Source organism: Salvelinus fontinalis, chromosome 36 (genome assembly GCF_029448725.1).
Source record: "Salvelinus fontinalis isolate EN_2023a chromosome 36, ASM2944872v1, whole genome shotgun sequence".
Classification (NCBI taxonomy): Eukaryota; Metazoa; Chordata; class Actinopteri; order Salmoniformes; family Salmonidae; genus Salvelinus; species Salvelinus fontinalis.
This window is the reverse complement of record NC_074700.1, coordinates 28,557,602-28,572,622: the sequence shown is the minus strand read 5'-3', so window position 1 is coordinate 28,572,622 and position 15,021 is coordinate 28,557,602. Positions and strand designations below refer to the sequence as shown.

The following is a 15,021-nucleotide window of genomic DNA, read 5'->3' as shown; positions in this document are numbered from 1 at the left end:
CCCCGCCTGGAGGGAAGGATTCTGGGAAAGTGGCGTTGTGGGGCATGAGAGGCTCATTCTGGTCGATGGCACCATGGTAACGGGGCTGCATCCCCGGCCTCGCTGTGAGATCGTTGTTCCTAGGGACCAGGACAGGGGGCAGCACTGAGGAGGGGGTAGAGAGAAGGGGGGATAGAGGTGGGGAGAGAGAGCGGGGTAGAGAGAAGTGAGTAGAGAGAGGTGGGTAGAGAAACGGGGATAGAGAGAGGGGTGGGTAGAGAGACAGGGGTAGAGAGAGGGGTGGGTAGAGAGAGAGAGAGAGAGAGAGAGAGAAGGGTAGAGAGAGAGAGAGAGAAGGGTAGAGAGAGAGAGGAGGGGTAGAGAGAGAGAGAGAGGGGTAGAGAGAGAGAGAGGGGTAGAGAGAGAGAGGAGGGGTAGAGAGAGAGAGAGAGGGGTAGAGAGAGAGAGGGGTAGAGAGAGAGAGGGGTAGAGAGAGGTAGAGAGAGAGAGAGGTAGAGAGAGAGAGGGGTAGAGAGAGAGAGGGGTAGAGAGAGAGAGGGGTAGAGAGAGAGAGGGGTAGAGAGAGAGAGGGGTAGAGAGAGAGAGAGGTAGAGAGAGAGAGGGGTAGAGAGAGAGGGGGGTAGAGAGAGAGGGGGGTAGAGAGAGAGGGGGGTAGAGAGAGAGAGGGGCAGAGAGAGAGAGGGGTAGAGAGAGAGAGGGGTAGAGAGAGAGAGGGGTAGAGAGAGAGAGGGGTCGAGAGAGAGAGGGGGTGTAAGGTGTCAGTCCCCTGTCAATAAGGCAAGTTGGCGCCATTTCCATACAGCTACAACCTTGTAGAGGTCAATTTCAGACAGTATACTTGTTATTATAAACTGGGTTGTTCGAACCCTGAATGCTGATTGGCTGAAAGCTGTGGTATATCAGACCGTATACCACGGGGTATGACAAAACATTTATTGTTACTGCTCTAATTACGTTGGTAACCAGTTTATAACAGCAATAAGGCACCTCGGGGGTCTGTGGTATATGGTCAATATATCACGGCTAAGGGTTGTATCCAGGCACTCCGCGTTGCATCGTGGGTAAGAACAGCCCTTAGCCGTGGTACTCTATATATACACAAAAGTATGTGGACACCGCTTCGAATTAGTGTCTTCGGCTCTTTCAGCCACACCAGTTGCTGACATGTGTATAAAAATCGAGAACACAGCCATGCAATCTCCATAGACAAACATTTCCTGTTGAATGGCCCGTACTGAAGAGTTCAGTGACTTTCAACGTGGCACCGTCATTGGACGCCACCTTTCCAACAAGTCAGTTCGTCAAATTTCTGCCCTGCTAGAGCTGCACCGGTCCCCTGTAAGTGCTGTTATTGTGAAGTGGAAATGTCTAGGAGCAACAACGGCTCAGCAGAGAAGTGGTAGACCACACAAGCTCACAGAACGGGACAGCTTAGTGCTGAAGCGTGTAAAAATCGTCTGTCCTCAGTTCCAACACTCACTACAGAGTTCCACACTGCCTCAGGAAGCAACGTCAGTACAAGAACTGTTCGTCGGGAGCTTCATGAAATGGGTTTCCGTGGCCGAGCAGCCGCACACAAGCCTAAGATCACCATGCGTAATGCCAAGCGTTGGCTGGAGTGGTGTAAAGCTGGCCGCCATTGGCGGAGCAGTGGAAACGCGTTCTCTGGATTGATGAATCACGCTTCACCATCTGGCAGTCCGACGGACTATTCTAGGTTTGGTGGATGCCAGGAGACCGCTACCTACCCCAATGCATAGTGCCAACTGTAAAGTTTGGTGGAGAAGGAAACTTTGTAGTTGGCACTTTTCATTGGGGCAGGTAGCGTTCTCCTGGCATCTGCTCGGTAGTGAGGCTTCCAACTTTGTGGCAACAGTAGTTTGAGGAAGGTCCTTTCCTGTTTCAGCATGACAATGCCCCCGTGCACAAAGCAAGGTCCACATACTTTTGTCAATTTAGTGTATATTGGCCATTTAACCCCTCCTGCCTTACACCACCGCGCCCCCCCTCCTGCCTTACACCACCGCGCGCCCCCTCCCGCCTCACACCACCGCGCGCCCCCTCCCGCCTCACACCACCGCGCGCCCCCTCCCGCCTCACACCACCGCGCGCCCCCTCCCGCCTCACACCACCGCGCGCCCCCTCCCGCCTCACACCACCGCGCGCCCCCTCCCGCCTCACACCACCGCGCGCCCCCTCCCGCCTCACACCACCGCGCCCCCTCCCGCCTCACACCACCGCGCCCCCCCTCCCGCCTCACACCACCGCGCCCCCCCTCCCGCCTCACACCACCGCGCCCCCCCTCCCGCCTCACACCACCGCGCCCCCCCTCCCGCCTCACACCACCGCGCCCCCCCTCCCGCCTCACACCACCGCGCCCCCCCTCCCGCCTCACACCTCCACGCCCCCTCCCGTCTCCACGCCCCCTCCCGCCTCCACGCCCCCTCCCGCCTCCACGCCCCCTCCCGCCTCCACGCCCCCTCCCGCCTCCACGCCCCCTCCCGCCTCCACGCCCCCTCCCGCCTTACACCTCCACGCCCCCTCCCGCCTTACACCTCCACGCCCCCTCCCGCCTTACACCTCCACGCCCCCTCCCGCCTCCACGCCCCCTCCCGCCTCCACGCCCCCTCCCGCCTTACACCTACACGCCCCCTCCCGCCTTACACCTACACGCCCCCTCCCGCCTCCACGCCCCCTCCCGCCTCCACGCCCCCTCCCGCCCCCTCCCGCCTCCGCGCCCCCTCCCGCCTCCGCGCCCCCTCCCGCCTCCGCGCCCCCTCACGCCTTACCTCTACGCGCCCCCTCCCGCCTTACACCTACGCGCCCCCTCCCGCCTTACACCTACGCGCCCCCTCCCGCCTTACACCTACGCGCCCCCTCCCGCCTTACACCTACGCGCCCCCTCCCGCCTTACACCTACGCGCCCCCTCCCGCCTTACACCTACGCGCCCCCTCCCGCCTTACACCTACGCGCCCCCTCCCGCCTTACACCTACGCGCCCCCTCCCGCCTTACACCTACGCGCCCCCTCCCGCCTTACACCTACGCGCCCCCTCCCGCCTTACACCTACGCGCCCCCTCCCGCCTTACACCTACGCGCCCCCTCCCGCCTTACACCTACGCGCCCCCTCCCGCCTTACACCTACGCGCCCCCTCCCGCCTTACACCTACGCGCCCCCTCCCGCCTTACACCTACGCGCCCCCTCCCGCCTTACACCTACGCGCCCCCTCCCGCCTTACACCTACGCGCCCCCTCCCGCCTTACACCTACGCGCCCCCTCCCGCCTTACACCTACGCGCCCCCTCCCGCCTTACACCTACGCGCCCCCTCCCGCCTTACACCTACGCGCCCCCTCCCGCCTTACACCTACGCGCCCCCTCCCGCCTTACACCTACGCGCCCCCTCCCGCCTTACACCTACGCGCCCCCTCCCGCCTTACACCTACGCGCCCCCTCCCGCCTTACACCTACGCGCCCCCTCCCGCCTTACACCTACGCGCCCCCTCCCGCCTTACACCTACGCGCCCCCTCCCGCCTTACACCTACGCGCCCCCTCCCGCCTTATACTCACTAGGGCTGTCCACTCTCTTGTAGTGGTAGGGGTCAGCGTAAGGGGTCAGCGTAACCTCACTACGGGGTCAGGGTAACCTCACTAAGGGGTCGGCGTAACCTCACTAAGGGGTCAGTTTATACTCACTAAGGGGTCAGTTTATACTCACTAAGGGGTCAGTTTATACTCACTAAGGGGTCAGTTTATACTCACTAAGGGGTCAGTTTATACTCACTAAGGGGTCAGTTTATACTCACTAAGGGGTCAGCGTAACCTCACTAAGGGGTCAGCGTAACCTCACTAAGGGGTCGGCGTAACCTCACTAAGGGGTCGGCGTAACCTCACTAAGGGGTCAGTTTATACTCACTAAGGGGTCGGCGTAACCTCACTAAGGGGTCAGTTTATACTCACTAAGGGGTCGGCGTAACCTCACTAAGGGGTCAGTTTATACTCACTAAGGGGTCAGCGTAACCTCACTAAGGGGTCAGTTTATACTCACTAAGGGATCAGTTTATACTCACTAAGGGGTCGGCGTAACCTCACTAAGGGGTCAGTTTATACTCACTAAGGGGTCGGCGTAACCTCACTAAGGGGTCGGCGTAACCTCACTAAGGGGTCGGCGTAACCTCACTAAGGGGTCAATGTAACCTCACTAAGGAGTCGGCGTAACCTCACTAAGGGGTCGGCGTAACCTCACTAAGGGGTCAGTTTATACTCACTAAGGGGTCGGCGTAACCTCACTAAGGGGTCAATGTAACCTCACTAAGGGGTCAGGGTAACCTCACTAAGGGGTCAATGTAACCTCACTAAGGGGTCGGCGTAACCTCACTAAGGGGTCGGGGTAACCTCAATAAGGGGTCAGCGTAACCTCACTAAGGGGTCGGCGTAACCTCACTAAGGGGTCGGCGTAACCTCACTAAGGGGTCAGCGTAACCTCACTAAGGGGTCAGCGTAACCTCACTAAGGGGTCGGGGTAACCTCACTAAGGGATCAGTTTATACTCACTAAGGGGTCAGTTTATACTCACTAAGGGGTCAGCGTAAGGGGTCAGTTTATACTCACTAAGGGGTCAGTTTATACTCACTAAGGGGTCAGTTTATACTCACTAAGGGGTCAGTTTATACTCACTAAGGGGTCAGTTTATACTCACTAAGGGGTCGGCGTAACCTCACTAAGGGGTCAGTTTATACTCACTAAGGGGTCAGCGTAACCTCAATAAGGGGTCGGGGTAACCTCACTAAGGGGTCAGTTTATACTCAATAAGGGGTCGGCGTAACCTCACTAAGGGGTCGGCGTAACCTCACTAAGGGGTCGGCGTAACCTCACTAAGGGGTCAGGGTAACCTCACTAAGGGGTCAGGGTAACCTCACTAAGGGGTCAGGGTTATCTCACTAAGGGGTCGGGGTAACCTCACTAAGGGGTCAATGTAACCTCACTAAGGGGTCAGTTTATACTCACTAAGGGGTCGGCGTAACCTCAATAAGGGGTCAGTTTATACTCACTAGGACTGTCCACTCTCTTGTAGTGGTAGGGGTCAGTTTATACTCACTAGGACTGTCCACTCTCTTGTAGTGGTAGGGGTCAGTTTATACTCACTAGGGCTGTCCACTCTCTTGTAGTGGTAGGGGTCAGTTTATACTCACTAGGACTGTCCACTCTCTTGTAGTGGTAGGGGTCAGTTTATACTCACTAGGACTGTCCACTCTCTTGTAGTGGTAGGGGTCAGTTTATACTCACTAGGGCTGTCCACTCTCTTGTAGTGGTAGGGGTCAGTTTATACTCACTAGGACTGTCCACTCTCTTGTAGTGGTAGGGGTCAGTTTATACTCACTAGGACTGTCCACTCTCTTGTAGTGGTAGGGGTCAGTTTATACTCACTAGGACTGTCCACTCTCTTGTAGTGGTAGGGGTCAGTTTATACTCACTAGGGCTGTCCACTCTCTTGTAGTGGTAGGGGTCAGTTTATACTCACTAGGGCTGTCCACTCTCTTGTAGTGGTAGGGGTCAGTTTATACTCACTAGGACTGTCCACTCTCTTGTAGTGGTAGGGGTCAGTTTATACTCACTAGGACTGTCCACTCTCTTGTAGTGGTAGGGGTCAGTTTATACTCATTAGGACTGTCCACTCTCTTGTAGTGGTAGGGGTCAGTTTATACTCACTAGGGCTGTCCACTCTCTTGTAGTGGTAGGGGTCAGTTTATACTCACTAGGACTGTCCACTCTCTTGTAGTGGTAGGGGTCAGTTTATACTCACTAGGGCTGTCCACTCTCTTGTAGTGGTAGGGGTTAGTTTATACTCACTAGGACTGTCCACTCTCTTGTAGTGGTAGGGGTCAGTTTATACTCATTAGGACTGTCCACTCTCTTGTAGTGGTAGGGGTCAGTTTATACTCACTAGGGCTGTCCACTCTCTTGTAGTGGTAGGGGTCAGTTTATACTCACTAGGACTGTCCACTCTCTTGTAGTGGTAGGGGTCAGTTTATACTCACTAGGACTGTCCACTCTCTTGTAGTGGTAGGGGTCAGTTTATACTCACTAGGGCTGTCCACTCTTGTAGTGGTAGGGGTCAGCTAATACTCACTAGGGCTGTCCACTCTCTTGTAGTGGTCAGTTTATACTCACTAGGACTGTCCACTCTCTTGTAGTGGTAGGGGTCAGTTTATACTCACTAGGACTGTCCACTCTCTTGTAGTGGTAGGGGTCAGTTTATACTCACTAGGGCTGTCCACTCTCTTGTAGTGGTAGGGGTCAGTTTATACTCACTAGGGCTGTCCACTCTCTTGTAGTGGTAGGGGTCAGTTTATACTCACTAGGACTGTCCACTCTCTTGTAGTGGTAGGGGTCAGTTTATACTCACTAGGACTGTCCACTCTCTTGTAGTGGTAGGGGTCAGTTTATACTCACTAGGGCTGTCCACTCTCTTGTAGTGGTAGGGGTCAGTTTATACTCACTAGGACTGTCCACTCTCTTGTAGTGGTAGGGGTCAGTTTATACTCACTAGGGCTGTCCACTCTCTTGTAGTGGTAGGGGTTAGTTTATACTCACTAGGACTGTCCACTCTTGTAGTGGTAGGGGTCAGCTAATACTCACTAGGGCTGTCCACTCTCTTGTAGTGGTCAGTTTATACTCACTAGGACTGTCCACTCTCTTGTAGTGGTAGGGGTCAGTTTATACTCACTAGGACTGTCCACTCTCTTGTAGTGGTAGGGGTCAGTTTATACTCACTAGGGCTGTCCACTCTCTTGTAGTGGTAGGGGTCAGTTTATACTCACTAGGGCTGTCCACTCTCTTGTAGTGGTAGGGGTCAGTTTATACTCACTAGGACTGTCCACTCTCTTGTAGTGGTAGGGGTCAGTTTATACTCACTAGGACTGTCCACTCTCTTGTAGTGGTAGGGGTCAGTTTATACTCACTAGGGCTGTCCACTCTCTTGTAGTGGTAGGGGTCAGTTTATACTCACTAGGACTGTCCACTCTCTTGTAGTGGTAGGGGTCAGTTTATACTCACTAGGGCTGTCCACTCTCTTGTAGTGGTAGGGGTTAGTTTATACTCACTAGGACTGTCCACTCTTGTAGTGGTAGGGGTCAGCTAATACTCACTAGGGCTGTCCACTCTCTTGTAGTGGTCAGTTTATACTCACTAGGACTGTCCACTCTCTTGTAGTGGTAGGGGTCAGTTTATACTCACTAGGACTGTCCACTCTCTTGTAGTGGTAGGGGTCAGTTTATACTCACTAGGGCTGTCCACTCTCTTGTAGTGGTAGGGGTCAGTTTATACTCACTAGGGCTGTCCACTCTCTTGTAGTGGTAGGGGTCAGTTTATACTCACTAGGACTGTCCACTCTCTTGTAGTGGTAGGGGTCAGTTTATACTCACTAGGACTGTCCACTCTCTTGTAGTGGTAGGGGTTGATACAGACATCTTTATGTTTGGCTGTGAAGGGGAATTGGCAGCTATCCAAGGCCTTGAGTTCGTGATGAGACTGTAGGTCGGGCCACCTCCACACTCTGCAGTAGATGACGTGGGGAAGACCTTTACGATGGGATACCTGGAGACGACCGTCCAACGACCGAGGAATGGTCACACACTTGCCTGGTGGGAGAGGGGAGAGGGTTTACACACACACACACACACAACACTCACACACACACAACACTCACACACACATTCCTCCCACTAGACCACTCACTAGGCTGTCCGGGGCAGCTGAGGGCCTTCTCCAGCTCCTCCATCGCGCCCTTCCTCTTCTTCAGTTTCTTCACCAGGGCGTCCACAGCCTTCTCTGCCCACTTCTCCTCCTCATCCCCCTGTTTCCATCCCAACAGCCTCTTCACCGCTGGGCTGGTGAAGGAGAAGAGTGACGTCACGTTCATCTTGATGACGACGTAGGGAAGGGCGGGGCCTTTGTGGAGAATATCCTCAAATATAGGTGTACACGCTAATACACGGGTACGGTGCTCTCACACACACGGGTACGGTGCTCACACACACACGGGTACGGTGCTCACACACACACGGGTACGGTGCTCACACACACACACGGGTACGGTGCTCACACACACACACACGGGTACGGTGCTCACACACACACACACGGGTACGGTGCTCACACACACACACACACGGGTACGGTGCTCACACACACACACACACACGGGTACGGTGCTCTCACACACACACACGGGTACGGTGCTCTCACACACACACGGGTACGGTGCTCTCACACACACACGGGTACGGTGCTCTCACACACACACGGGTACGGTGCTCACACACACACACACGGGTACGGTGCTCACACACACACACGGGTACGGTGCTCACACACACACACGGGTACGGTGCTCACACACACACACGGGTACGGTGCTCACACACACACACGGGTACGGTGCTCACACACACACACACGGGTACGGTGCTCACACACACACACACGGGTACGGTGCTCTCACACACACACGGGTACGGTGCTCACACACACGGGTACGGTGCTCACACACACGGGTACGGTGCTCACACACACGGGTACGGTGCTCACACACACGGGTACGGTGCTCACACACACGGGTACGGTGCTCACACACGCGGGTACGGTGCTCTCACACGCAGGTACTCAGTATCTCCCTCTCAAACACACATACAGATGTACACTAAGTAGTGTGGAGTGGATCACACTCCGTGTTGTTGTGCCCTAGCTAGCCTCTGGTCTGTAGAAGGTTAATGCATGGAGGGATCTAGGTTGGCCAGTTGTGTTGGGCAGTCGTAGGACCAGATCAGGCTCCTTACAGCACACCTGAGAGAGAGAAAGAGAGAGACAGACAGCACACCTGAGAATTAGAGACAGACAGTACGACGGAGAGGCAGGCAGCCCACCTGAGAGAGAGAGAGAGAGAGAGAGAGAGAGAGAGAGAGAGAGAGAGAGAGAGAGACCAACAGTTTGGCCATAAGAGGACAGGCAGCGCACCCGAGAGAGAGAGAGACAGGCAGCGCACCCGAGAGAGAGAGACAGGCAGCGCACCCGAGAGAGAGAGACAGGCAGCGCACCCGAGAGAGAGAGACAGGCAGCGCACCCGAGAGAGAGAGAGACAGGCAGCGCACCCGAGAGAGAGAGAGACAGGCAGCGCACCCGAGAGAGAGAGACAGGCAGCGCACCCGAGAGAGAGAGACAGGCAGCGCACCCGAGAGAGAGAGAGACAGGCAGCGCACCCGAGAGAGAGAGACAGGCAGCGCACCCGAGAGAGAGAGAGACAGGCAGCGCACCCGAGAGAGAGAGAGACAGGCAGCGCACCCGAGAGAGAGAGAGACAGGCAGCGCACCCGAGAGAGAGAGAGACAGGCAGCGCACCCGAGAGAGAGAGAGACAGGCAGCGCACCCGAGAGAGAGAGAGACAGGCAGCGCACCCGAGAGAGAGAGACAGGCAGCGCACCCGAGAGAGAGAGAGACAGGCAGCGCACCCGAGAGAGAGAGAGACAGGCAGCGCACCCGAGAGAGAGAGAGACAGGCAGCGCACCCGAGAGAGACATACAGTTCAGTCAGAATTGTACAGACAGCACAGCAGCTTAACTCTCAAACTAACCCGCCCTAGATCTGAAAGAATTGGCTAGCTGTAAACTATCCTTCTCATTTCACTGTCTGGCCTGCCTGATGCTCCATCCACTACCTCATAAGATACAACACATTTCCCTGCTTCTATCTGCAGGATAGATAGCTGAAAAAATCAATGTCTCCAGGCACGGACGGCCATGGAGCGGTTTAATTGGGAGATGGAGATGTGGAGGGCCAGGGGAGAGTGTTATGTTGCAACCACAATCCTGGCTTTACCTCCCCCCCTTAGGGACACTCTCCTATCCCGCCTTGTGGAGAGCGAAGCTACATTGTTTATGACCGACCAGGAGACAGGCCTGTAGCTTGCCCGGTCTGAGAGCACTTTCAACCGACCTGGGCTACAGACAGAGACGGCCTGTCAGCCATTCCAGTAGTGGTCGATGTAATCGTTGCTACAAGGAGAAATCATAACAAATAAAAATCTGGTTCTAACTACATACGACTGTTATTTCTACAGGGAGAGAAAACGGAGTCTTAAACATAATAACGTTCATCGTTTAACCGATTCTAAACGGATAAAATATATCTGTAACTTAAAAAAAAAAAACGGTTTATGATCAGATAGGCCTACACGGTATGGTGATAGTCTTGTCTGGATGAGGACGACAATAGAGCGAAAAGTTGGACGACTCTGGAATCGTAAAATAACTCTTACTCTAGTTTGAGCTTCGAACAAGCGATTTAAACAAACAATTTCTTCGGGAAAACATAGAACTGTTGTTTATATGTATTTAAATTATAGGAAGCATTTACATTACCGTGCTTTAGCAGACGTTATTTTGTTTTAAAGCGCTCCAAAACAGCACCGGACTCCTCACCTCCCGCTTGCCGGACTCTAGCGTCACCGTAGGGCAGAACCACTGGCAAAACGCCCTCCCTGGGAGCACTGCGTAGGAGGCGGGGCAAAAACAAATGATAAGCCAAGGCAAGACATGTACATTATATATAAGGTTATATTATAGGGTTATCGTATAAGGTTTTCCATTCTCTCTGACATTTAAAAAATATATATATTTGTATAATTTATAAATAACAACATATAGGCCTAATATTATAATACACATGTAAGAAAATATAGAAATATAACCAAAGGATAGTTTCCACCGATCTCCTCTGGTACAACTCCTATTGAGAATGTGTTAAATGTAGAAGAAAAAAAATATATATATATATATTATATCTTGTTAATTAAGTAGTTGCTAGTGTTGAAAAATGTTGAGAGATAATTCGCCACCAAACACAAACAACCTTACAAATCAAATGTTTATATTCCGTTTGTAGACCTTTTCGCTATCATTTGTTACTTTTGTTACAGTTTGTTTTGTAAAAAGAGAAGAGAATCTGTGTGGGGCAAGCTGGGTAATGTAGTTCTCTTGGCACTCTGCCCTGCGCACAAGAGGGGCGTGTTGCCTACAACTCCCAACGGCCAGTCGAGTTACCAAACTTCAGTGAGAGTGGGACAGCGAGGAGGCTGTCAAACAATCGTGGATTAATAAAATAGAAGCTATTTCTTTAGTTATTGTGCGAATGCGTGTGAGCTATGTCATCTATTTAATTGTACTAGACAGCGAGCTAATCAAGCTAACATAACACACGCTATCTTTAGTCTTTAATTGACAGTCTAGAAAAAAAATGAGATAGGGGTATAAGGAATGTTTTGGTGAAAACGAAAGCTTGACGCTTCCTTTTTTTCCCCCAGAAACAAAACAGCAGTAATTTGCCATAGATTGTTTCCTGGTTTCATTGCTCCGTCTGAATGGGTAACGTTTATATTGTTAGCTAGCCAGAAAGCTAACTAATTGACGCGAGTGCCTCTAGCGAGACTTTCAAGACTCAACAGCATCGACAAAAACGAACACAACCAAGCTAAGCCAACTATGGACGGATGTCAACCAAACATGCCGCAAAGTAACGACGAAAGAGGTGTGGAAAAATGTATGGACGAATACCTCAAATCCATCGGGTTTCACCGGAAAAAAATTGCCAAAGATGGGTCGTGTCTGTTTCGGGCTGTAGCTGAACAGGTAAAGTGAACGCTAACGTTACTCACATGACAAATCAGAAAAGTCAAGACGGCTAATTTTAGCTTTCATGCTAGCTTGTTTAGCTTCGTAGCTTTTTCCAAGATGAAACTGATCAACGGTGTTTCACTCACACTCTTTCCATGCACGTGTTTTCAATCCATGGTGTTTTTCACCTACTCATCCTCACGTTGAAGTCGATACAAATATAATTTATATATTGCAAACATTCTTAACTTGAATCCCAACTAATAAAAACAATGGCAACTTTATTTTTTACTTTCAGGGAAACTTGGTCCAGGGGAATTTTGGCTGTTAGCTAAGGTAGCTAACCAAATCAGCTAGTCAATCAGTGTGTTGGTCCAGTCTTTGTAGTTATGTTAGCCCGATAGCTAGTTTGTCAAGCCTGTAGCTTTCTAGCTAGTTTAGTGCACTCCTTTTGACTGGGTTTTCGTGTGGTTTTCAGGTGTTACACTGTCAAAGCCTGCATACCAAAGTCCGTGCCACCTGTGTGCAGTATCTAAAGAAGAACAAGGAGAACTATGAAGCGGTAGGTAGTTGGTTAATAGGAAGGCCGCAAAACAACTAACGACTTGCACTAACTGCGTTATATTATATTGGCTAGTAGTGACATTCCTTCTCTCTCTCATCCCTCTCTTGATTGCTCTCCTCCAGTTCATAGAAGGAGACTTCGAGGAGTACTTAATCAAACTTGAGGACCCTCAGGTAAAGTGGTTATCCGTGTCAAAACACATCATTGTAACTCCAACCAATATTAATTCCTGTACTTTAGGCATTTCTTAGGGTTCAGCTGACTCCTATAATTATTTTTTTTGCAGCACTGGGTGGGAGAGGTGGAGATATGTGCACTGGCTCTGATGTACAAGTAAGAATTTTCACGTGTGTTTATATGTTAGTAGTTATTTTACTGACGTTACAGCTTGGTCTACGTTCTCTAAATGCATTGCTGTTCCAGGAGAGATTTCATCATCTTCCAGACACCTGGTCAACGTCCTGTTCAAATCACTGACAACGGCTTTAATGACAAGGTAAAACAAACACACCGTGTTACAGCACCGTGTCACTGACAACGGCTTTAATGACAAGGTAAAACAAACACACCGTGTTACAGCACCGTGGCATTCTGATTCCTATTGCACTCACTACTTTTAACCCAGAGGCAAACTTTTGTGTTTGTGCTCGTTAGGTGCGTCTGTGCTTCCTGAACGGGAACCATTACGACAGTGTCTACCCCGTAGCTCATGTGAAGAATGCTGCCCTCTGCCAGTGTGAGTTAAGAACACACACACACATGCACACAGTGAAGGGGTTAGATTAATCTGGCCCTGGGTATGGCCCGACATGTCATTGGGCGAAAGTGGGAAGGTAGCAGCGCCCTTCTCAAATAGAATAGGAATCTGTGCTGCTCAGTCATGTTGTCAACCAGGCAGCATGGTGCATCGTCCAGATATGTTGGAATTTTCTAACTAGTTTTCATTAGGAAGGCAGCTGAAGTGTTTTTTTTTATCAAAAGGAATCACATTTGCATGTGAAAACAAAGAATCCTCTACAGAGCGGGCACATGGGTCACGCCTGGGAGGTAGCCTGATTCCAAATCAAATGCGATTTTTAAAACGTTCAGCCTGTGTGAAACATGCCTACACGGGGGAGCCTGGGTGAGGTTAATGGACCCCCCCCCCCAGTTTGTACCGCCTCTTGTGAAGAACACTGCCCTCTGTCTGCCAGTGTGAGTTCAGATGAGTCATTTCACCAGGTCTGTGCTATTAGCTGGTCGTGCTGTATTGCCCACGACCATGGTCAATGACCACAGATCTGTAACCGGGCTACCATGCTATACATGTAGTTCGACCTTCCTATCAATGGAAATTCTGGAGTACATGCCGTGAAATATATGTTGGGGCAAAGGTTTATCTATCAACAGAATAACAAGGCAATCAACAGGTTGTTTATACTGATGTCTGTCCCTGTTTCGCTGTCTGTCGCTGTCTGTCGCTGTCTGTCGCTGTCTGTCGCTGTCTGTCGCTGTCTGTCGCTGTCTGTCGCTGTCTGTCGCTGTCTGTCGCTGTCTGTCGCTGTCTGTCGCTGTCTGTCGCTGTCTGTCGCTGTCTGTCGCTGTCTGTCGCTGTCTGTCCCTGTCTGTCCCTGTGTGTGTGTCCTGCTCTCTCTCTCTCTGCAGCCGTCCTGTACGAGCTCCTCTATGAGCGTGTGTGTGGCACGGACCGTTCCGTGGTGGCTCCCTGTCTGAAGGGCGGTACTGGTAACCGTGGTAACGACCTTCTAGAAGACGACCCGGACAATGAGCAGTGTCGTAGCAGCGACGAGTCGGACCTGGAGGGAGAGGACGCTCTCTGGTAGGAACAGCTCTAGGAACAGCTCTTTTACAGACCCTAACCCAATGCAAGTCAACAGTAGCTATATGAGCAGTTTCATGTCCAAATGATTTAGATTTAACTTCATTGACGCAATCCATTTTTAGATCATTTTTAGAGGCTTGGATGATTTGGACATGAAACATGAAAATGCTAATCTGGTTACCATTGACTTGCATTGAAATTGTGCCACAAATGCTATAATGTTTGCATTTGAAACGGTGACCAGGTAAACAAAGCATGGGTTGCTGTCATACCGTGTCCATATACGGCTCACCAGGTAAGGAAACCAATGTGGAATGTGGAAGAACAATCCCTTTTCAACCATTTAGATGGAAATCTCCGTTTCCATCAGCCACTAATAGCTGACTTTTGGCAACGATAAATATATTTTAGAAAATAATTATATATTTATTTTAAAAAGTATATATTAAATATACAATAATAAAATAAGTGAAAAGCAGAGAAATAAAATTGTCATTTTGGTTATTAGCCTCTTAACTGATGTACATAAGGCTTTATGGCCTCTACACTGGCTGACATACGGCTTTATAGCCTCTACACTGGCTGACATAAGGCTTTATGGCCTCTACACTGACTGACATAAGGCTTTATAGACTGACATAAAGCTTTATTAGCCTCTACACTGACTGACATAAGGCTTTATTAGCCTCTACACTGACTGACATAAGGCTTTATGGCCTCTACACTGACTGACATAAGGCTTTATGGCCTCTACACTGACTGACATAAGGCTTTATAGACTGACATAAGGCTTTATTAGCCTCTACACTGACTGACATAAGGCTTTATTAGCCTCTACACTGACTGACATAAGGCTTTATTAGCCTCTACACTGACTGACATAAGGCTTTATGGCCTCTACACTGACTGACATAAGGCTTTATTAGCCTCTACACTGACTGACATAAGGCTTTATTAGCCTCTACACTG

The 15,021-nt window shown here is 51.1% G+C and overlaps 2 protein-coding genes across 3 annotated transcripts in view; one reads left to right on the top strand and one right to left on the bottom strand.

The window, feature by feature from the left end:
• LOC129835565 (mothers against decapentaplegic homolog 1-like) overlaps positions 1-10,548 on the bottom strand; it is a 26,079-nt gene extending 15,531 nt beyond the window's left edge. Inside the window, exons 1-4 of the mRNA XM_055901259.1 lie at positions 10,415-10,548; positions 7,738-8,844; positions 7,425-7,640; positions 1-144 (exon numbers count right to left, since the gene is read on the bottom strand). The exon at positions 1-144 is cut by the window's left edge and continues 138 nt beyond it. Of these exons, the coding sequence (XP_055757234.1) occupies positions 1-144; positions 7,425-7,640; positions 7,738-7,921 (544 nt within the window). The 5' untranslated portion in view covers positions 7,922-8,844; positions 10,415-10,548. The remainder of the gene's footprint in view (positions 145-7,424; positions 7,641-7,737; positions 8,845-10,414) is intronic.
• A 517-nt stretch (positions 10,549-11,065) lies between these two features.
• otud4 (OTU deubiquitinase 4) overlaps positions 11,066-15,021 on the top strand; it is a 41,728-nt gene continuing 37,772 nt past the window's right edge. Inside the window, exons 1-7 of one of the 2 annotated variants that reach the window (XM_055901251.1) lie at positions 11,066-11,680; positions 12,144-12,227; positions 12,353-12,403; positions 12,517-12,563; positions 12,654-12,726; positions 12,885-12,966; positions 13,875-14,049. In XM_055901251.1, the coding sequence (XP_055757226.1) occupies positions 11,534-11,680; positions 12,144-12,227; positions 12,353-12,403; positions 12,517-12,563; positions 12,654-12,726; positions 12,885-12,966; positions 13,875-14,049 (659 nt within the window). In that variant the 5' untranslated portion in view covers positions 11,066-11,533. The remainder of the gene's footprint in view (positions 11,681-12,143; positions 12,228-12,352; positions 12,404-12,516; positions 12,564-12,653; positions 12,727-12,884; positions 12,967-13,874; positions 14,050-15,021) is intronic. The other variant, XM_055901252.1, reaches the window with a different exon arrangement.